Genomic DNA, 24,093 nt, shown 5'->3' on the forward strand with positions numbered 1-24,093 from the left:
CACATGATCTCTCAATCATGATTCCTGACTTTTCCGTTCAAAGGATAAGACCAACCTCTCTGTTTCTTACTTGCATAAATAACCAACTTTCCCTCGTTTTGGCCCTACCAAGATCTGGCATTCCCATTAGAATTTCCCTTGGAACAGATCGCCAGCGATTGAGAAAGGCCACAAATGACATTAAAACATAGCCTCAGCTCTTCACTAGTAGCAACTTGAAAGAAGCAGAAAGAGACAAAGCATAGCCATCATTGAAGAAACTAATGATAAATTTCAAGAATCTCACAAAGAGGACATGAACGGAGGGAACAAAGAAACCAAACTTGTAGAGGATGAGTTTTGGTTCTCATGTCCGCCCCTTTCGACAAAAGGCTAAGGACACTGCTTTCGCCTAACATCCATTTGCGTCTCTTGAAATTAAAATTACTTAAAAAATTGGGAAAAAAGGAAAAAGAAAAACAGCAGACGACGACCTTGAGGACAACCGCTCACCGCCACCAAAGGTGACTTATTGGGAATGCTAAGTAACTCGAGACTTCAAGCACAGCAGTAAGACCACTGCTCATCCTCTCCAGAGGCAGCATCAGCAACAGCAGCATTATAATCATCTTCGTTGCAATAGTAGAAGCCATTGTTGTTGATAGCATTAAGGGCACACGAGGAAGTGGCCACGAGATAAGGCATGTTGTGGAAAGATTGAGCAAGGCGGCTAGCTAAAGCATCATTGCCCATGGGATCGTTGTACTGTCCACTGCCGTACTCCTCTGCTCGGTGCCTGAGTGTCTCAAACATGAGCTCGGGCTCGTGCTGCATCACCCGGAGGACATCCCCACAGGACCGTCCTGGCATAGCGAGAGTCACTGCAAAGCCATGTGGACCATCGCTCTGAGAAACCCGCACAACACTAGGGCCACCAAAAAGGTTATGAAGTCCTCCGATCGCCTCCTCATATGCCCCACCCAAGAACATCCCCAAATAGTACCTACCACCGCTACCAGAGATGCTGCGTTCACCTTCTAACTCATGTAAAGGCAAGCTTGACTCACCCCCAATGAACTTATCGATCTTCCCATCGCTGTCACAAGTTAAATCGGAAAGAATCCCCCTCATTCCAGGCCTTTGTTCCAGTCGATGAATAGGAACAATAGGGAAGAGCTGCCCGATACCCCAGAAATCGGGAATCGAAGTGAATATGGAGAGATTCACATGGTAAGTACGCACCGGGTCTGAAGCACCCAATGCATTGGAAACCATATCACACAGGCCATCGACCGCGGCAAGCTGTTCGATGCCCAGAATTCCTTCTTTGAACTGCTCAATGCATCTCTGCTTCAATTGATCAGCATGGAGCAAGCAAGTTTCATACTCACCTCTCATGGCTGCAGAATATAAGTTGCTGTAATCTGCACGAGCATCCTCCGTCAGACTCTCCATGAATTGTTGCAATCCAGGAGAAGATATGGCAGGGGCTTCATAAGCACTGGCAGAAACAGCCTCGAAGATCAGAACCGAGTGATGAGAGACAATTGCACGGCCACTTTCGCTGCAGATTATGGGATGCTTCACGGATTTGCGGTCACATACAAAGCGAATAGCCCGGACAACAGCTGAAGCATACTCTTGCAGGTCATATCCAACAGAGATATCAGAATCACTGGATTTGGATCCATCATAATCGATGCCAAGACCGCCTCCAATGTCGATAACTTTCATTTGGGCACCGAGACGGACAAGCTCACAGTAGATCTGTGCTGCCTCTCCGACCCCATCAGCAAGCAGGATTGTCGAAGGAATCTGAGACCCAATATGGAAATGCAGCAATTGCAGGCAATCGAGCATCCCAGCTTGGTCGAGCTTCCTCACAACTCGCAAAATCTGAGTTGTGGTTAACCCGAACTTACCCTTCTCACCCGAAGTCGACCCAAAATGACCAGAATGCTTGGTTCTAAGCTTAGCCCTAACACCAATTACAGGCCTCACAGAGAACTTCTTGCTCAAATTAATGACCAAATCGATCTCTTCTTCTTGCTCAAGCACAATCACAGTATTAATTGCAAGCTTTCTAGCGACCAAAGCGAGAGATATATACTCGGAATCCTTAAACCCGTTACATACCAGCAAAGCCTCCGGGTTTCCCTTGCACAAGCAGCTCATTGCAAGAAGGAGCTCCGGTTTCGACCCGGCCTCGAGACCGAACCTGAATGGGGACCCGAACTCGACAATATCCTCCACAACGAAGCGGTCCTGATTGCACTTGACGGGATAAACGCCCTGGTAATGAGCCTGGTAGTCGAGCGACCGAACTGCGAAGTCGAAAGCCGACTGCAGCGACTGGAGGCGGTTCTTCAGCACGTCGGGGAACCGCACGATGAGGGGCAGCTGCAGCCCAAGCCCGCCGACGGACTTCGGATCCGAGGCCTTCTTGACGATCTTGAGCAGATCAATCTCCTGGTGGCCGAGGGTCTCCGCGCCGTGCGGGCGGACCGAGATGTTCCCGGACCCGTTCACCGCGAAGTACGGAGCCCCCCACCCGGGGATCCGGTAGAGGGACGCCGACAGCGAGGGCGACCAGAAGGACCCGTCCTCAACGGCGGCGGCGTCGGCGGCGGTGGTCGTCGTCGAGAGAGGAGCGCCGGAGAAAGGCGGGACCGCCGCCGCCGCCAGCGGGTGGAGGGAGCCGTCCACGGCGAGGGCGTAGCCGGGAGGCGCGGCGGCGGGGTCCACGCAGCAAGCGAGGGCAGGCATTACGGCGGTCTCTTCTTTTCCGCGGAGGAAGGAACAGGTAAAGGATCAAGAGCTTAGAGGAGCAATTGTTGCCGCCGTCGTTGTTACAGTCGTTGTTGTTCGATAGATTTGTGAAGGTGGGGGCTTTAAAACCCGCCGAGGCCGAGGCCCCGGCTACCCCCTCAAACGAAGCAGTAAGAGATCGGAACCCTAGAGCAAAGCGACACACTCTCGCGCCTCAGCAGATCCGTAATAACTACGGCGGAGGCTCAGCAGGGAAGGGGGAGGAGGGAGGAAGGGGGGGGACGGGGCGGGGCAGCAAAATCTCCGGCTCGCCGGGACACGGCCGCGCGTGCTGCGGCGGCGGCGGTTCGGAGGTTTCACGCGCCGGAGCAAGATCTCACCATGCGCGGATCTGAGAGGCGCTGAGCGCGAAGAGGGAGAGGGAGGGAGAGAGAGAGGTTTTGGTCGCGGGCGGATCTTGAATGTGTGAGGTCAGGGGGGCAGGAGGAAGGAGGCGAGGAAAAATCGCGAGACGGCGAGCGAGAAAGAGAGAGAGAGAGAGAGAGAGAGGGCGAGGGCGAGGGGGATTTTCCGGGAAAGTGAGGGAAAGAGGAGGGAAAGTGGTGATGATGATAACGGCTAGGTTTGAGGGAGCGGGGGAAGAAGAGGAGGCTATCCTTTCTTCGGCCAGAGAAAAGACGTGACGCGAAGGAAGAATGGGCGAGAATTGCATGAGCGGAGGAGGTGCCTTTTATAGCGGAGAAGGAGGTAGGGGGGGAGGGGGAAGCCGAGGCCCTCGTGGGCCCCATCCGTTTGTGGGCAGTAAAAACACCAACCAAAAAAAAGAAAGAAAAAAAAGCCAAAAAGAAGAAGAAGAAGAGAAATATCTTTTCTCAACTTATCGCGGGAAGGTTCCTCTTCCTTCTCGGCCAACGTTGGGAGTCGTACGTAGGACCACCGAATTTCGTGCGTCGGCCGTGATTAAATTAGGTGTTTGCTAAGATCAATTCGCTATATTTGGTTTGTCAGCATATTTGCTACCATGCTTGCCCCTTGTTGAGGATTCGACCTGCAGTTCGTGCCATTCGCTTATTTTACCGAAAGTCATATATTCCGACGATGACCACATCCTTTTTACCCTTTTTCACATCACGGATGGCATCGGTTATGTGTCGTACAAGACTAATATTCATGTGGAGGATGCGTTTTAAGATATCCGGTTCTGATCCGTCTCTGCTAATTTCACCGGTCCAGCTTCTTCCTTTCTAGAAGATTGATTATTAACCTTCGATTTTTCTTTCCCTTAAAAGCCATCGGGATGTGAATTAAGTACGTCGATTATAAATAGGTTAAAAGGGATGATGTTTTCAATGATGGACCATGTTTAGCCATACAGGCTTAGATGTCTATGCGCCGTAAAATGTAAGAATTTGAAACTAATCCAATTACTTAACCCCATGAAAGATAAGCTCTTAATCACTTCCTATATTTTAAAAAAAAAAAAAAGAGTATCTGATTGATTTTGTGCTCATCTACTTCCTGTATTTGGTAGAAGATGATAATGACAAAGATTGTCTTCTGTGAATCTCTGCTTGCCATGAGAAGGATTCCTTAGGAGATTTGTTTTTCATTTAATGCATGATTATGGTCCAACTACCCTTGCCTATTTTTTTTTCTTTGGAAAAATGCTTATTATATGCTTCCTATTTTCAGTTTTCCTGCATTATATTTAAATACTTTTTGCAATTTCAACATTTTCTATTGATTCTCCATTTATTTTCAGTTGGAAATAAATCTTCTATTTCCTCTAAAAATAAATTTTTCTTCAAAGGATAAAATTTGTAAAACCACCGAAGCAGAAAATCCACCGTTGCTTTTACTTTAAATAAAAAACTATCTACTATCTTAAAAAAGAAGCTTGAAACTACTAGAGTTCGTTTGTTTTGTGGAAAATGAATAATTTGGAAAGTATTTTCCTAAAAATGATCACTTGTATCGCTTGAAATAATTAGTCAACGTAAAATGTTTTCATTATCGATAACAATTTCAGTCTAAACATTTTCGTGGATAATGAAAATATTCTTTGCTCTTTCATTTTTGTGTACAGTACAAACGATTATTTTCAAAAAAATATTTTTCAAATCATTTATTTTTTACAAAACGAACGGAGCCTTTTATTCGTTACAAAACACACGACAAGTAGTGTGCGTTGATTTTGTAGCGACGGGAAAAAGTTGAAACCAATCCAACATGCATGACGATAACTCAAGTTACTCAACCAATTCATATTTATTGATAATAATGATTTCCACGGTTATTTACTTCCTATATATTTTTCATGAAAATAACAAAATTGGAATAACATGCTACTGGCCAGGCCAGACAATATATTCCTTATGAGCTTACTTTCCAAATAATGCATCTTTTTTCCCTAAAATTCATCTCATTTTATCCCTCGAAATGCTTTTTTTTTTCCGAAAGATGTTCAACATATTCATTTAGCGTGTAATTCGAATAAAATTTATTCTAATTTCGTTTGCATGTTTTTACCCTTGATGATCGAGGTTAACTGTTGGACACCACAAATTCTTATAAAAATATATAGAAAATGACAATTAAAGTTATTGGATATCATGCGCAAATTTTTTTTTTTTCATTTTCTCTCAAATTTAAAGAAAGTTCTCTATATTTAAATTTAAAAAGTTCAAAAAAAAAAATCACTGCTCGACTTTTTATAACCCCCACCAAACATCTTTTTAACTCGCCATTCTTATTGAAAAAAAAAAAAACCTAATTACATAATAAAATAAAAATTCAAATAATTCTTTAAATAGTGTTAAGTACAGCACGATCGATTTACAAATTAGTATATAACAGAACACGACATACTCTATTTAGGGATAAAAAAATGAGTACATTTAGAAGCTTATTTATAATTTAGCACATTATTCAATTGACTAATTTTTCAAACTAATCCCATTAAGGCCGCGCATCTGGACTGATTTTTCTCTGGAACCGAGTCGGATTGCCCTGAAAGCCGCTCCGATTCTCGATTCCAAGTGAATAATCACCCGGAAACTCGACCGACCAGACCGAATTTGGAACCGATTTCATAAAGTCTAAAACCCCGATTTTTCTCTTAGCATCTTTTCTTTATCCCTTTCTTTTTCTCTGTCATCTCCAACCTCACTCAAAAATTTCACTACGCTCACTTGTGACTCGCCCTCGCTTTGTTCGAGCCTCGCAACCCTCGTTCGTTCCCAACTTGCCTCTGCTCGCTCGCCCTCGTGCATCTTTTAACTTCAAACCGATTTGTTGCGCGTATCATGTTTCTACAAAAAATGAAACCAAAAAAAAAAGAAACAAAAATAAATAAATTCTCGAGTAGATCTAGAACGGACCTAAAAAACATACCTGGTTCCGAAAATTAGGAACCCGTTCTAACATGAGAGATTTCGGGTTCAGCCCTAAGGGCCCGTTTGGTTCGGCTTTGGGGGAATGCCTTTGGCAAAATGCAAAGGCCTTTGGGCCAAAGGGGTTTTTCGAAATGCAAGTAGTGTTTGGTAAGTGTATTTTAAAATCACATTTGAAAGCAGTTTTTGCCTAAATACCATTTGGTAAAAACTATATTTTGTAAAGGACTTTTGCTAATATTTAAAAAAAAAAAAAACATTTGAGGTGGAGCTCAGCCATCGGCTGTCGGATGTCGCCGGCCAACCACCAAGTCTGGTCGCCAGCCAGCCACGCCTGGGTCGAAGTTGCGCGATCCCTCAAGTAGCGGTCGCCGGACTTGCCGCTTGGAGAAGATGAAAAGTGCTACGATGAACATTAATCTTACATTCCAAAAGTTCAACTTGCCAAAGTATCTCCAAACCTGCCTTGGGCTAAAAGCCTTTAGGGTGCGTTTGGTTCAACTTTCAAAATGCTACTTGGGAGAATGCAAATACCTTTATGTTAAAGCCCTTTGGGGAAATGCAAGTGGCGTTTTGTAAAACATCATTTGTAAAGCTACTTTGGCCAAAGTAGTGTTTGGTAAATTTTTTTTGCAAAAGGTCTTTGGGAATTATTTTTTTATTAAAAAACAAAAAACTCTACCCTACCCTTCGCCGGAGCCGGCGATTGGAGAAGGCTTACGGCCGCTGGCGAGCTAGATCTAGCGCTAGCGGCCGTCGCCCGAGGTCGGGCGAGCCCCGGCGAGCCAGATCTGCCGCCGGCGGCCGTTGCCCGAGGCCAGGCGGTCGACGGCCTCGTGCAACCCAAGCAGGCGGTGCCTGGGTGGTCCCGCGACCTCAGGCGGTCATCGCCTGGGTCGTGCGACCTCGCCGGCCTCTCGCCGGCTCGATCTGGTGTCGGCCGCCCTCGCCGACCTCCCTCGCGCGGTCGCCTCACGAAGAAGATAAACAATAACAAGAGGGGCAAAACCGGAATAAGCCAAAATAAGTTAGAGTAGTTTGGGGACAAAAAATTTGGGTTCAGCATTCGTGGAATGTCGAAAAGCCTAAAGCTGGTCCGGACCAGCTTTGGGCTTTCAGCATTCCAAATGCTAGGTCGAAAGTTGAACCAAACGGTTTAACATTTTGGGAAGGAGCTTTTGAGGCCGAAAGCCCCTTCCCAAAGCTGAACCAAACGCACTCTAAATACATTAGCCGAAAGCTCTTTCCCAAAACTGAACCAAACGCACTCTAAATACATTAGCCATAGTCTTTTTTTTTTTGATAAAAAAAATGGAAATTTATGAAAGTGGAAAAATATCCCACCTTATCCCAAGAAACCAATGTTTTTGTTACGTTGGGGTTGGGACTCGTACCGTCCGAGATTCCCTCCCGAGCCCCAAAATAGAGACAGAGAAAGAAAGAAGAAAAACATCACCATAAACGGCACCGAATCGCCGCGTGTGGCGGGCCCCACCCACGAGCATTATTCACACCTCCGTCCATCCCTCCGTCCATCCGCTCGCGCGGCCTCCTTCGTGCGGCGAGTCGTTCGGTATCAACGCTCGTCGCGGGACATCTCGCGATAATATCGAAGGGGTCCGTATCGTATCGTCTCGTCGGGGAGAGGAGGAAGGGAACGAAGCCAGCGCGAAGCTTCTTGCGGGAATTCCGTGTCTCCCCGGACGGACAGGATCGCGCCAAGGATTCCGTGTCTCCTCGGACGGACAGGATCGCGCCACGTCGGCGATCGGAAACCCCATCCTCCTCCCGAACCCTAGACGAACGCGAGGGCTCGAGGAAACCATCCGCCCCCTAAATTTAATGGATCGTATTGGCCTAATCTAATGCGGCACATGATAGACGGTCGTCCTTCGCAATTCATATTTGATTATGAACGTGTTTCGAATAATCAAATCGCGTGATGAACCCGTCTTAGTTTGTATTGATTGACATCAACGTATAGGACTATTGACTGAACGTGTCATGTTGTATTTTATTCAGATTTTTTTTCATCAATTTGGCATACTTTACTTTTGTCGTGTTCATGTCGTGCAAGGTTCTGTTGACGAGACCCTACAAGTTTCAATTAGAGAAAATGATACAAACGATCCCTAAATTTCAATCGAATGTACGATGTCTTTGAAATTTAACTCAATGTGCAATGTCGTCGTTAAGATTTTAAATTGTTCAATGTGATTTTTTGACTTTTGAAACATGTTCAATTTAGTTTCCAGACTAAATGAAAATATTCAATATTGTCCCTAAATTTGAATTAATGAAAGGATAAAATCGAACATTTTTCATATAGTTTAGGGACCAAATTGAACATGCAACAAAAGTTTAAGGACCACATTATGCATTAGAGTAAAGTTCAGAGACCACATTGAACAAATTAAAAGTTGAAGGATCATATTGCACATTAAGTCAAAGTTTATGAACCATTTGTGTTATTATCCTTTTCAATTATGCTCAACTATGCTACCTATCTTTTGGCCCTTATACTAGTTCGAATTATTTTAATTTTAAAATCTTATATGAATAATTTTACATGGAGTTTGTTTTGGTGACAATACATATCAGAATTTATATATTAAAATATTTGAATGGTTTTTTTTGTATCAACGTATTATGTTTCACGGTCGCAAGATTTGAAATTGAATAAAAAGAATAAAAAAAACATTTTATAGAGGCACCGAATTTAGAGGGCAAATTGCATTGGTGGACCCTTAATTTTAGTGAAATTCGTAAACCAAATCCTGAAATTTCGATTTTAACCGTCGAATGCATTAAACTTTTTATTCCGTTATTTCGATGAATTATTTTGTTTTTGTCGGATTTTGATGATTTGTTTTTTTTATTTGGTCTGAAGATTTCGATGAATTATTGATACGGTGAAAAGGCGGCTAACTTTCAAGACGCTATGTTGTTATTGTGAGATTTTACGAGGCCACTGCCAACTATCTTGAAAGATTAAACTGTTAGACGAATGCGTTATTTAATATTTAATTATTTTAACTGTTATCACGTCACCTTCATGTCAACAATTTATCATTTAATTATTTATATTTTGCCCAAAATTGCAAAAAAAACAAGAGAGGAAATTTATTATATGGAGTGATTTGATTATAAATTCCACTAAAATTGAGTAAATCATATGTGAAATTTTATCCAATTTTTTTAAAATCCGGTCCGTGCAATAACACGTTGCTCGAGGATCGATGCCACTCAGATTCCTGCTACACGTGCTCGCTCGGCCTCTTTGTTTCGGAAAAGATCAGTCAAGGGATGGCACGTGGATTTCAAGTGGCGGGGACTTTTTGGCTTCTTTCATCCATGGATCATGAGTAAAGATGAGATTGTTTCTTTATTTTTATTTTTGTTTTTTTTTTTTTAATTTTTTCGATAATTTCTTTTCATGCGCACTACGGGAAGGAAACACGTAGTGCCCATAGGCCCATTGTGTCTTCATACCATCTTTTTTCTCCGTAATTGCCACGTAAGCATTCTTTTTTGGATTAATACCGCGAAAAATCCTAAACTGATAAATTTATAATAAATTTACCACAAACTAAATCCTAAACTGGTACACTGATCATTACCAAAAAAAAAAAAAGTGGTACACTGATGATAATTTTACCCTCTGTTAATTTCCATTAAATTTTACCATCAAATTTCTAAATTAGACGATAGGTGACAGTTGACGGATGTATCAATTTGGGGTTTTACCCTCCTTCTATCACAGAATAATCATTTGATGGTTTTTTGTGATATTAATCCAATTTAACGGAAGGTAAATTTGTTACAAGTATATCGACTTGGGGTCTTTTGTGATCAAAAAATTAATTTGGGGTAAATTTATCACAAATGTATCAATTTAGGGTTTTTTATGGTTAAAAAATTAGTTTAGGGGTAAATTTGTCACAAATGTATTAGTCTGTGATTTTTGTGATATTAACCCTTCTTTTTTCTCTGGATTTTATTCACATGTTTTTGGGAGCATATGTTCAATAATTACCTAAGAAAAGTTTACAATTGTCAAAGCATTCAAAATATTGTATTAAGTATAATTAATTCAATATAACCCTTTTTTTTTCGTTTCTTAACATGACAATGATTTGTTCATGATGACACCTAAAATTGGTCGAAATAGGTATTTGCCATTTTGGGAGAAACATTAACTTTGTGAGGCACCGACCATATCGAGCAAGGTATCGACTCTATAATTATATGATGCTATGGAAATTAATTAAGACAATCACTTGTGATTGGCATAAATCTGGATAGCTTAAGGTTTGTCATGGGGATCATGACAGGACACTTGGCACGGGTGACTAGAATACACGCGGTAGAAGCAGATGGGATACACATGGCAGAAGTGGCAGAAGCGATTAGCGTGATGCCAAACCAATCGCTACCCGAGAGAAGTATGGAAATGATTATTTCCTGGTCAAACATCCCCTCTAAAAATATCAATTCTATGTGCTGAGTAAACTAACATAGAAGCATCAGAAATTAACGAGTTTATGAAAAGAGAAATTGCAAACAAGATTTACAATGATTCAACTTTGGTGTGCCTATTCCTCTCTTTTAGCTCTAATAGTCGAAATAAGGTTAATTCCACTAATTATGCCAAGAGTACAAATCCCGTCTTACAATTGTGGGAATTTGCTGTAATGTAGAATATGACTTCCTTTTACAGCAATCCCATTGTAGACTAGGTAACTATTGGACCCCCTAATAGCCGTTCCCACACCTTGTACACGCAACATAGTAGATCCTATCAGTGTTTACAAAGAGTTCATCGCATAATTTGTCTCTCACCTAAACAAGTTTTTTCGCTCTTAAGTATAATTACTTCTCTTGTGTATTTATCATACGCTTGTCGCTCTCACTAACTCTTAACACTCAAATGAATGTTACAAGTTTACAAAAGAGACGGAATAAAAAACCTCACAAAAGAGACGGACTAAAAAACCTCAAAGCCCAAATTTTCTTCTTTTTTTTTTTCCCTTCGCGACTCTCTATCTTTTGGTCAAACTTTATCCAATTTATAGAGTTCCAAATTCGAAGGTTGCACTTAGATCATGTATCTGTTATGTCCATCTAATGCTTTGTAAAAAAACTAGGTAAAATTACTTGAAAAATACGTATGGAACCTTACTCAATCTGGCCTGTCAATCATATTTTCTATTCGTGGTTAGTTATATTCAACTGATGCATGTTTTGATCATGTCATCTCACCAACTTCTTGAGCTAATTAGTCTGTGATTTTTGACATAAATAAAATTGGAATATCATACTTTACTGTTATAAGCTACGCATTCAATTTAAAACCTTCAACAATCGTCGAATACATATTTGGAAAGCGCGCAATGGTTTGATTGTTTTGTAGGACCAAATATCAGTTCTACACCAATTTCTTCTATAGTTTTTACACTTAAAATATTTCACGAATGTACCAGTAGAGTCGAATCCTGTGTTTTGCATGATTTAGATATGAGCCTCTACACACTTAAATAAACTCATTTAATACTTTGATTGAGTTTGTTATTATCAAAATGGCGGAACCAAATTCACAAGATTTACTTGCTTTCATTTTTCCGAATTTTCGCTTTCGTGATTTTAATTTGAGCTTGTTCTGTTGGCTTTTTAGCTCCAAATCACCCGCAAACTTATTTTATGTTCCATTCTAAACTGTAAATCAATCGCTAATGCAAGATTACTTGTTCTTCATACTTGCCAATCTCGAGTTTGGCCTTTATTGGGTGGGGAGTCTTCAAATCCATTTCGGGAATTTTTTGGGGGAAACAGTTTATTGTGAGACCCTGTTTCTATTTTAGTGGTGTAATGAGTACTCTTGGGAATTTAATCGACCATGAAATGGCTTGCACTGAAATTCGTTCTTCAGTTTTTAATAAGAGGAAAGAGGTTCTGTGGGGGATTCCAAATATGAATTGTATCGATGGAGCACAAGGCAACATATAGATGTACTTCGACAGAATCTAATCGATGTCAAAGTATATAAAACTTTGTTGGAAATTAATCAACGACAACGTACGATAATATAAAGATACAATGCCGGAATTTAATCGATGACGAAGATCTGTAAGCTACAACTAAAATACACGCCGGAATGTAATCAACGATGAAATATTTGGAAACTATAGCTAACGCACACGAACTGATAAATATTGAAAGATAACAAGTTTTATGTGTTTGGGGGGAGGGGCTTCACAAAGTGTACGACTAGCTCTTTAAAGCCTATAATCGACAGATACAAATGTAGGTTACAAACGGTCCCGAAAAAGAATTAACTCCCTAATGGCGGTTACGGGAATTTACATTATCCACTAAGCAACATTTATCTAAAACAATCCTAAAATAGTGGCAATAGAAATAACCAACCATCGGTTATCTTTGTGTCGATTGCTCGCTATTGATAATGATGATTTCGTTGTTCAACTTCTAAGTTCTCGTCGATAACTTTCACATTGTGTGTGGTCGATGGCTTTATTGGAGAGTTGTCGATATAACGGAATATAGAAGTTTATTATTTTACTATAGAAGTTTGATATTGGCTCAAAGCTAGTTAAAATTTTGAAAATTGTTGGTGAAAATGTGGTGTCTACAATATTTTATTCGTAAATCGATTTTTATTATTTTACTTGTAGAGCTATTTCATTAAGTGAAATTTCTATTCACAAGATTCACTAAATTTGAAGAGTTAATAACTGAAAAATGAAAAAAAATATATGTCCTTTGAAAATAACTTACTGTAGTATATATAATATCCTATCTAAATAAATGGTGAAATAGAGAATTGTAAATTTAAATTCATTTTAAAAAATACATTTTATTTCTTAAATGGATTATTAATAGCCACATGACACGTATTTAATGAGTAAGTTTTAGCTTATGGATAATTATTTGTTAACTTTGTAAGTTAAACAAAAAATTGAACAGAATAATGATCCAACTTATAAACAAGTATCTGTTTAACTTTGTAAATATAACATTATTTCATCCAGTAAAATTTATCTTAATAATTCACTCGAGGCCAAAAAAGAAAAAGAGATATTGTATTTTGTATAAAACTTGCCTATTTTTATGTAATCATATTTCTTAATTTAAGAAATATTGAAACGGAAATATACTATTTCAAATGAATTTTTAAATGTTGTCTACTATTTTGCATATTAATTACTAACCCAAAAAATAAAATGAAAATTTTTATTGTGATTTTAACTAATCATATTTATTTAAGTGACGACTTGGTATACCTCTTGCTTTATATAGTTTATTTTAAATTACACAGAGTAGTGGATAACCGAAAACTAAAACCAAGATTAAAATAACACAAAGCAACTTATTAAAGTAAATTTAAGGAAGTCCATTTAGTTTAAAAGTAGAGGCACAATTACAACAACAGTGCTAAAAATTGTGTGGATATGGTACTTAAGTCCTAAAACTTTCAAATCGTATATTTAAGGATTAATACCACGAAAAATTCCAAATCGATATACTTGTGACAATGTTACCCCAAAGTAATTTTTTAACCATAAAAAACCCCAAACTAATATACTTGTGACAAATTTACCCTCCGTTAGTTTCCGTTTAATTTTACTGTCAAATTATTTAGTTTGATGACACGTGGCAGTTGACGGGTGCACCGGTTTGGAGTTTTACCCCTCTGTTTGTCATAGATTTATCAATTTGTGATTTTTCGTGGTATTAATTTAATTTAACCGAGGGTAAATTTATCGCAAGTGTACCAATTTGGGGTTTTTTGTGGTCAAAAAATTAGATTAGGGTAAATTTGTCATAGATGTACCAATTTGGGGTTTTTTGTGGTTAAAAAATTAGTTCGGGATAAGTTTGTCAAGAGTATACCGATTTAAGATTTTTCATAATATTAACCCTATATTTAAATTCTGAAACTTGTCACTAGTCCTCGCGTTAGTCCTTTTACTAAACTCTGCAATTTTTCATACACACGAAATCTATATGTAGCCGCCCCTGTCCTTGCCCTCTCCCTCTGATCCCCTCCTTTTTTACTAACAATAATTTTCAGAATTTCTTATTTTCATTTTTTTCTTTAATTTTCAATTTATTTATAACATAAAACGACATCGTTTTGTGTAAACAATGCCCGTTTTTGATTTAATGAGTTCGGTCGCCTTATTAACAGCCAAACAAACCAAAAAACTGATAAAAATAAAGTTATATCAGACTTTTCAGTTCAGTATAACGGAAGGACTAACGAGGAGGACCACAAGTTTTAGTTATTAAATACACAAATTGAAAGAACATTGATATTATCATTCACGAAACAGAAGAGGAAAGACCATTTGTATTAAATTAGAAAATTTTCAAACGAATTTGTGCGTTAAATGGAAACGTTTCTTCAATACGGACACAAATGGTCTCTGAATTTTGACCTAATATGTAACGTGATCGGAATTTTTAATTTATTCAATGTGATCTCTGAACTTTATTCCAACGTGCAAAGTTGTCCTTCAATTTTTAATTTGTTCAATGTGATCCATAAACTGTTAGTTTATGTGCAATCTAATCCCTATACTCTAAGAAAATGTTCAATGTTGTATCTGAATTTGAAACGGAAGAATAAAATTGAACATTTTCATATAGTGTACGGACTAAATTGTTTTAAGGAAACCTTCTAATAAATTTTGAAGTTGACAAAACTATCCATGTGAATTTTGTAAGTCTGACATATACTCTGAAGTATTTTGATCCAAGTAGATATATTTTGGAAATGGCAATTCTAATACTTTGAGAGAACTAAACTTTCTGGATGCTCAGACTTTACGAGGACCAAAAGGAAGACTTCAGACTTTACAGGACTCAGAATGAAAGTTTAGACTTTACTGAAAAAGTTACTCAGTCTTTATATTAAGCAGATGAAGAACTTCAAACTTTACTGATAGAGTCATTCAAACTTCATAGAGTACTTGAGACTCTACTTCTAAAAGGTTCAGACCTTACTGAAGATCCACATTGACTTTATGTTCTGGATGTGAAGCAAGACTAGGAGTTATCTAGACTCTGAAACTACTCAGAACGAATATAACGGCTAGTGATCTTGCTTAAATTTCACAGAAGGAAAGTTTTGATTGACTCAATCTTAAAAGGCTATAATTCATTGACAATCAAACATTAATGCAAGTATATATCACAACGGATAAAGCTCTACTTATGGAAACCAAGATTTTGGCTGTATGGACGACCAGATTCAGCAGGATTCAGATTTTGTCAACCATCGGCTACTCAATCAATTTTATACAAATTTGTCCAAGGTGAAGATTGGAAGATGATCCTCTTAAGACTGTCCAACGGCTAGTTTAGAAGTGGAGGAGTATAAAAGAAGATTAACGAGGAGCAGAAGGTATAGAACGAAGTTAAGAATCAACAAGTCCAAAGTCTGAGCATACTCCGATTCTACTACTTGTCTTTCCTGAGCCAAAATATTGAGATCTTGAGGAAAATTTTGCAAGAGTGATTAAGTGAGATAGAGAGTTCTATTATTCACCGATTAATATCACTCAAAACTTGTCCTTTTTGATCATATAGTGAAATCTAGCCAGTAGACTGCTAGCGTGGAAGGGTGGATATAGACTTGATCTAAGCTGAGCCATTATAATCTTCTATGTGCAGTTTATCTATCCCTAAACTCTTATTTTATATATATATTGCATACTAGCACATTTGTCACTAAGTCTGATCAGAATCTGATTGTTTTTCAGACTTTAATATTGATCATCTATTTCCGCCTTAAAAAATTGATCAAAAAGTTTTAGATCACCTATCCATCCCCTCTAGGTGATTCTTGCTAGCTACATCAAATTGAACATGCACCAAAATTTCAGAGACTACATAAAACAAATTTAAAGTTTAGGGATGACATTGCACATTGGGCTAAAGTTTATAAACCACACTAAACAAATTAAAAATTCAGGATCTACATTGCATATTGAGCGAAAGTTTACGGATAATTTGTGTCATTTTCTCTAAATATACACGTACAAAAATAGTGAATCTCCCACAAAATTTCAAAGCTTAATTATGTCTATTCACACTTTTGGTGGGGGGACTAAACAAGCTTTGATGGACTAGAAAAAAAGGTCAACTTCCTGACCAGGTTGTTTATTACTTATTGCATAATAATTACTAATTTGAACTTTAAAAAAAGAAGCAATTCCGCGGACTTAATTAATAATAAAGACAGTGAACATCCAGGATGTCAATACCTTAGGCGAGCTTTATTCGGCGGAAAACGGCACTGCGGGGAAAGTAGTTTAGGCGACGACGCCATCGCTTACGTATCAAAACGACAAAAAAGAAGCGATGAAACGCACGTTAGGCCTTGCATACAAAATGAATTTTCTTATTTGAGAAATAATTGGGTGACGGTCTTTAATATACCGTGAGAAAAACAGTTTATTCTGGACCACAAAAAATAAATAATAAATAATTATAAATTACTATGGGATCCATTCTTTCAAGAATTTATGGCTCACGACATACTGTTATTCTCGCATTGACTCAATGACTGTTATGCTAATAAAGCCCCTTTTTTCTTTAGAAGGGTAGATGCCGTCTTTTGGTAGAGTTTTATTCATGTCAAATTTGGAAAAACAGGGGACTTCAGTTGGGTAGCTTTACTGTTTATCGTCAAGGGGGAGGTGTACCCCACCAAGACGACAGACAATGTAAGGTTGGCACGTTAGCAATTTGGGTGTGTCACCCAACATTTATTGCCTCTCAAGGAGAATTCAACGTACGAAACTTGTAATGTCTTAGATTCAAAACCCAGTTTTTATTTTCATACGGTGATGTGTCATGCTCCAACTTTTTAGTTTAATTACTACAAGATACCCCGGGAAAGTACCAAAACATGTCATGAACTCATTCATCAGTATCGATTAAGTTCTAAACATTTTGGATTTGTGCTAATCGAGTCTGTCCGGCTAATTTTGGCTGGAAATCACTGACATGGACGTTAATCGTCCGACATTTTTAATAATATTTTGATTTTTTGATAATTTTTTTTGATAATTTTCTTTTCTTTTCTTCTCCTTACTCTTTTGTTTTTTATTTGTTAAGTTATGCCGGTTTTGAGCGGTTCAGTTTGATTTTCCATAAGGTTTTTTTGCACTGAGTCAAGTTCTCAAGTTGTGTCAAGAATTGATCTCTCTTTTTTTTTTTTTTTCAATTCAAAGGGGGTGAGAAGGGATGACTAACGATGCCGCCTCTCGCGGGCATAATTTTCAAGACTCCATTGCTTGTTAAGAGGTCTTTTTAAGATGAGCCAGCCTGTTACCGTGACCTCGCTAAAATCTAACTAGATATGAGCTTTATTCAACGTGGTTGGCTTCGATATCAATCAATTACTAAAGTGCTATAATTTGAAAAAACTTTCACTTGTCTGATGTCCTCGATTTTCCTAACCAGAAAATCTGACGTGGCATTAAAACTCATAACCATTGTATTGAACGCCTTTTAAAGTCAAGGTACTTTCATAGCCGGTTAAAGAAGCCATGCCGCTTGAAAGATCGATTGAAAAATTATGGCACCGAAGCTAGTGCCGGCCTCCTCAAATTTAAAAAAGATTGGGTTACCCTTTTCTTCTTAACGCGTGAATCCATGTGTTGGAATCCAATTCGGCCTTCACCACCGTCAAAGGCTATCCCCCTGCGTGGAACCATTCTTTAAAGACCACCACCGAGTCCCAACCGGTCCACGTTATAAACTCTCAAATCGAAACGTACACAAAAGGATGGAGCCTATCCAAGAAACTTTCCACAAAGCGACACAATCGCTTGGTGGGCTCGGCGTGGAAAATTTTGCTTGCCAAAGCAAGAGAGATCTTTCGAGCACACAAAAGTGGGAGACCAGCTTGGACTTTGGTGATGCATGTGCAGCAGATGGACTCCTTGAGTTGCCGAGGAAGACAAAGTCTTCTTTTACCCGCAACTTGCGAGTGTGTGTGCATATTGACTGTTTGACTAGTAGGAATGGGCCATTTCAGACATGTTTTTGCCTTGCATCTTTCGTCTTTGTTTGGTTGTGGCAATGTCACATGGAGTAGCATTGCTGTTTGGTTTTTGCCTCCCGTGCCGGAATCCTACGCCGGATGCTCAGCCGGTGTGACCCGTGATCTTCCCTTGAACAAGGCAGGGTTCATATGGTTTGTCCATCTTGATGATGTGATTTATCTGCTGCAATTGTGGGTGTTCATAATGCACGAATGAATCCATCGACATTAACATCAATTATTCTATGTGCAGTGTAGTGTACCAACGGTCTCATTATCAGCATAACCAAACAAATTGTGTCTTAGACAAGTGTGCAACAACCTTTTCCCCCTTGTCCCTAAGCACTAGACAAGATCAGACCAAATCAATTTAGTGAAATCAATGCAAGATCCATCGGATTCAGTGATTCGTCCAGGAAATTTTCGGCAATATATATAAAGTGCAACTCGTCCCCACGTAGGCACTGCCGCGTCCATCGAGAGGCTCGGACAACGTGAATCGGTTTGAATCGTTACAGATAGTGGCAGGACAATGCACCTACCGAAAGTGTGAGGACTCGATATCCATTTGACTAGTATGTTCTAGGCAGGCTAGCATTGACAACAACATCATGTGACCAATGCGATTCCGGATCTCAAGTCCCATGTAAATCAGGAGAGAATTGGTCCATACGTAAACATGACAAACTCGAGTCATACAACTTATCGGGTTCGGTCCACAAATGCGATGCCGCCACCTGGCAGCATCTATGTGCTTTTCCAACTGCCACCACCACTAACCGATAACTATAAGAAATAAAAATAATCCAACAACACTTTATATATATATCAGTCTCTTTCTTCACATGTCGGACCATAACAAAGATAGGATAATTAAAATCAAGGACAAATCTTTAGAAAAAAGTAAGTTTTCCATCCCTCTCTCCTGGTGGCGACTCTTTTCTGCTTGGAATTTCATGGGCGTTTTCTAAAAATTCAAGAACCTTTCAAATATGCGTGGCTTGACTTCCCCTTATCAGCAAATGTTACCCTGCAGAATGACAATTTCGTCAATGATTGAAAATTATAAAAACGAAAAGGATCGAGACGCTCTCCAGTAAATTACTTCCCCAGATGATCCAAAACAGAACAGGGAAGATGGACACGAACATGCCCAACACGAGATCTTGCTTTTCTTGGTCATCGGTGCTATTATTAGTCTATTCGAGAAGCAATCACATGACAGGTTCAGAGGTCAGACCCAGAATTTCTGGACACATGAGGGGGACACCAAATTGGAATAACCCCACACACACAATTGCCAATGTCATGCAATGTGCACAAATCATTATTGGTGGGGGATGCGAGGCATAAAATTTTTCAGGGGACACGTTTGTAAATTAACAATGGAAGTAGCTGAGAATTCTCTGTCGACCGAGTGTGTATAATTAACTAAGTTTTTGGAATAGTAGTTAAGCAATTAAATAGAAAATTGGTGTTTTTTTAATACAATGACAATCCTCGTGCTTTGTGTACACCAATGCTTTGGAAATTGAACCGTTTTTATATATTTAGTAGGTTTAACCAGTCTCCTGATAATATTCGCTAATATTAGATAATCATGTGGGCAAACATCAAACTTTTGGGACTAGAAGGATAAAAAAAAAAAAGGATGAAAAATTCAAAGAAAGCCAACTCTCATGTAATCACTTCACATTATTGCCTTCTGGATCATGTGGACCTCTGGATCATGTGGATCTTACATGAGGTCCGCATGATCCAACGGGTCAGCTATATGCGTCGGGTGCAACTAATAATCTTCCCTCACACCTATGCTGCTCATTGCTACCGACCTCTATTGTGGCTTTTGTTGCTAGCAATGGACACGGGAACACAAAAATCTTATACAAGGTTGACAAACGCTCGCTCAGATAGAGATTGACAAGTAGGTTGATTGAGTTGGATATAGATGCATCAAATGTGGATTTAGATTGAAATGACCCATTTACATTGAATCGAACCATTTTTCATGTAGTACATTTGTTATAACTCATACTCAACCCGATCTTATCATAACCTATACCCATACAAATATGTCCCCTTTTGAATGTAAAAACTCAGCCGCTGTTCTCACCACTTCGTAATATCGCCACCACTCAATCGCTAACGCATTCTCATCTACACCACCCGACGAAAAAAGTTGGCAAATTAAAGTTAAAAATATAACCGGATCTAGAAAATTAGAAAATTATAAAGGAAATGACAAATTTTATACTATTTAAATTTTAGGAAGCATTTATTTCACGGAAAATTCAAGATTTGGAAAATATTTTCCAAAAAATGATTGGTTACATTGCTTAGAAAAATTAGTCGACAGAAAATGTTTTCATTATCGACAACAATTTATACCTAACTTTTTTCGCGGATGATGAAAATATTTTTTATTCATTTATTTTTGTAAGCGATACAAGCAATTATATTTTTGAAAATGTTTTCCAAATCTTGAATTTTCTGAAACAAACGCAACCATAGAAAATTGAATCGAAACTACAATATGGCAAAATTTGCTTTGTTGTAGATTTGCATATGTAACACCGTGGCGGCCATCGCTGCCCTTTTAGAGGATGGTGACCGACCAAGAATTGGAGCCGGAGGCTGAGGCAAAGGCGGCTGGACCAAGCTTAAAGGCATTCAGTTTCTTTGAATTTCTATTGTTTGTTTTAATTTAAATGGGTTAATAATGGGTTTTATTTAAACCCACTAAGGTGCATATTCGAAGGAGTTTTATCATTTAAAGTCCAATTTTGACTTGTTTAGTAAAAAGTTGAAGTAACCCATTTCCACGTGACCTAATAAATATGAGTTAAAAAATGAACCGTGAATCCAATTTGCTACCTCCATGCTCATAACAAAGAGTTTATCGCGCCACTCAAATTTATGCCACCACTTCAATGGTGGTTGTAAGAGATAAGAGCAACTCTCTCTATCTTCATTGTGTCTAAAATTCTCTTTCTTCTTCTCCATAAGCAAGGATTGCAACCTTTCCTAAGTATGATGAGAGTCATCGGACCTCGACTCTACCGGGCAAGAGTGGCTGGATCCTCCCCGATAATTGGTTAGTGGCAGCACTGCCACAACCCCCCTCACTCTAATTGTGTTTATATATTAGTCTTTGCCTCTTTTGTTGATTTGACCGTAAAAATAAGGGCAAAAGCGACATTTACCCTCCGTCAAAGTCCTATCCATGAGAAAACTTAAAAAATCTGCCTACATGGATGTCGGAAAATAAACAAAGTTGACATGGCACCCATGTGGCTTAAGTGAAATAAAAACGACGTTGTTTTGGCTGAAAAATCATATAACGGAACATTGACAGAGGGTAAACGTGTCATTAGGTACAAGTTTGGTGCTATGTCATAAGAAAAAATTTAGAGTAAATGTGTCACAATGGACATAGTTTGGGGTTTTTGATGTTATAAAATAAAGTTAAGGGTAAATGTGTCACAATGGACATAGTTTGGGGTCTTTTGTGGCTTTTTCCTAAAAATATAAGTTTTCTTTCGAAAAATTATAATGTCTCGTTTTAACTTACTCGATTCGACGAAAAAAAAACCTACTCGGTTCATGTTTAATTTCTTAATTATGAAAATCTAGTTGGAGAAGATATTGATATGATGATATTTCCATATGTATACGTGTAACACTAAAAGTGTTTTGATATTTCTTAAGGTACACTTTTTAGGGGGAAAATTACTTAATCAGTCCTAAATCTATTATACGGATGTTAATTCAATCCTAAACATTTTTATTTTACCAATTTAATCGTAAATCTTTGTGTGGAATTCAAATGTACTCATTATGATAAATTTTCGTCGAAAATCGCTAATATGGCGGTCCATTCATAACCAGCCATCTGACATGGCACACTACCGCATCAGCGATTTTCTGGGAAAATTAGTTGGAAGGACTACATTGAAATTTCGCGTAAATATTTAGGATTAAATTGGCAAAATTGAAAAATTTAAGATTGAATCGGCATCCGCTCAATATGATTAGAACTCACCGGACAGTTTCTCCATTTTTAGGAAAACAAATGGAAGGTTGTGGATGATATCATAAAATGATCACATGGATTTTTTAATTAAAGGTAAAAGCTATCAAAAGCCTTAAATTATGCCCACTGTGACACATTTACCATAAATATATTTTTTGTGACACCAAAAATTCCAAACTTGTACCTATGTGACACATTTACCATCAGTAAAAATTCTGTCAATGAGAACTGTTAAAAATCTGCCTACTTGGACACTGGCTATCAAACAATGTTAACGTGGCACCCACATGACTTTAAAAACGGTGTTGTTTTGACTAAAATTTATCTAATTGAACCTTGACATATGCTAAATGTGTCACATAGATACAAGTTTGGGGTTTTTTATGTCACAAGAAAAATTTTAAGGTAAATTTGTCACAGTTGGCATAATTTGAAGTTTTTTATGTCATAAAAAAAGAGTTCCGGTTAAATGTGTTACAACATACATAATTTGGAGTTTTTTTTTTCTGACTTTTCCCTTTAATTAATATTCAAACGTACGATTTTCTTCTTCAACGCTCCTCATTGTATTCTAGGTGGAAGGGCTATATATCTAAGCATATACGAAAACTCTCGACTTTTGATTAGAAGAGTCGTTATGTCCCAGCTTCAAGAACTCAAAAAACAAGGAAGTTATGTCGTATAAAGCTTTGAAGGCCCGTCGACTTCGTCTACGCTCATCGCATATCTGCCGGATCAAGTTTCAGAGTCTCGAAGATTTCGAGTTTTTCTATTCTTCCTTTTTTTTCCTGATTTGAAATCAACTGCTGAGGCACTCGTATTAACATGTGAAGGTGAGGATCAAACTTACTAGAAAATCAGAAATTTGTACTTGTTTCGTCTGATGTTAGTAAAATCTGGCAATATCGGATGTAGCAAGAACCATCTCTAGTTTTGTACTTGAATTACAAGTTAGGTCTGAGTCTCTCCTTCATGAAACCGCTAATCAGGTGTCTTTGCAGTCAATATCGAACGATGGGAACTTGATTTTACTGCACGCTGTGTTTTAAACGTGGGAGTGAACTAGCTGCATGAAAATCAGAGTCAATAATTGAATATCAGTTCCTAATTTGCGTGATTAATCAAGCATTGACCATCGGAACATCTTTTCCATTGATACTCAGATAAATTCAAATTCGTCGACGATACAATCAAACATTGTCCGACTGACATGGACCATTTTGCTCAGATTTATATGTTTGCTATGTATACTTTGGGCATCCAGATATTTTAGGTTGACTTCTTGTAAAGTGCTTGATGCTCCAATCACACGTCCTAAATCTTATGCACCGAATGTTACTGAATTATGAATTTTTTGAATGATTCAATCAAATTTATTTAAAAAGTACACTTGAGTCCTAAATATTTCAATTAGTTCAATTAAATCATCAACCTATATTCAAAAATGCAATTAAGTTCTAAAATTATGTTGAAAGTGCGCTTTTTGAAGAAGGTCGAGGACTTAATTAAACAAATTAAAATGTTTAGATTTCAATTGCATTCCATACACAGGATTTAGGACTTCCTACGGAACTTTCTCTATTTTAAGGGAAAAACACATTGTCACTTCTAGATGTCTTAACTTTGAATTTTGGTATTGCTCTTGGAGTTTTTATTCGTACGACTGAAAACATGATAAACACAATATCCATTTTCAAGCACATAATCGTGTCAAAGATGTCTACTAACTAGAGATGTCATGGTTTAGAAAGACATCATCTGACCGAAGTTTTGATTTCTCCTAATCAACACAAGGGCATGAAAAATGTGGGACTGTACCTAGTAAAAAATTATGGACTCTCTCG

General features: G+C 38.4%; 1 protein-coding gene across 1 annotated transcript; it reads right to left on the minus strand.

Annotated features, from left to right (window-relative positions):
* Window positions 1–251: 251 nt before the first annotated feature.
* On the minus strand, window positions 252–3,201 carry LOC115688763 (arginine decarboxylase). The gene has a single exon (XM_030614692.2). It carries the CDS (start codon window positions 2,743–2,745, stop codon window positions 538–540), a length of 2,208 nt encoding a protein of 735 aa, XP_030470552.1. The 5' UTR covers window positions 2,746–3,201; the 3' UTR covers window positions 252–537.
* Between the last annotated feature and the right edge of the window lie 20,892 nt (window positions 3,202–24,093).

Source organism: Syzygium oleosum, unplaced genomic scaffold, assembly GCF_021117445.2.
Source record: "Syzygium oleosum isolate NSW1041296 unplaced genomic scaffold, Sole_v2.1 Sole_v2.02, whole genome shotgun sequence".
In the NCBI taxonomy this organism is placed as follows: domain Eukaryota; kingdom Viridiplantae; phylum Streptophyta; class Magnoliopsida; order Myrtales; family Myrtaceae; genus Syzygium; species Syzygium oleosum.

Coding starts and splice junctions, on each gene's coding strand:
- LOC115688763 (XM_030614692.2), bottom strand. CDS start 2,745: ATGCCTGCCCTCGCTTGCTGCGTGGACCCCGCCGCCGCGCCTCCCGGC.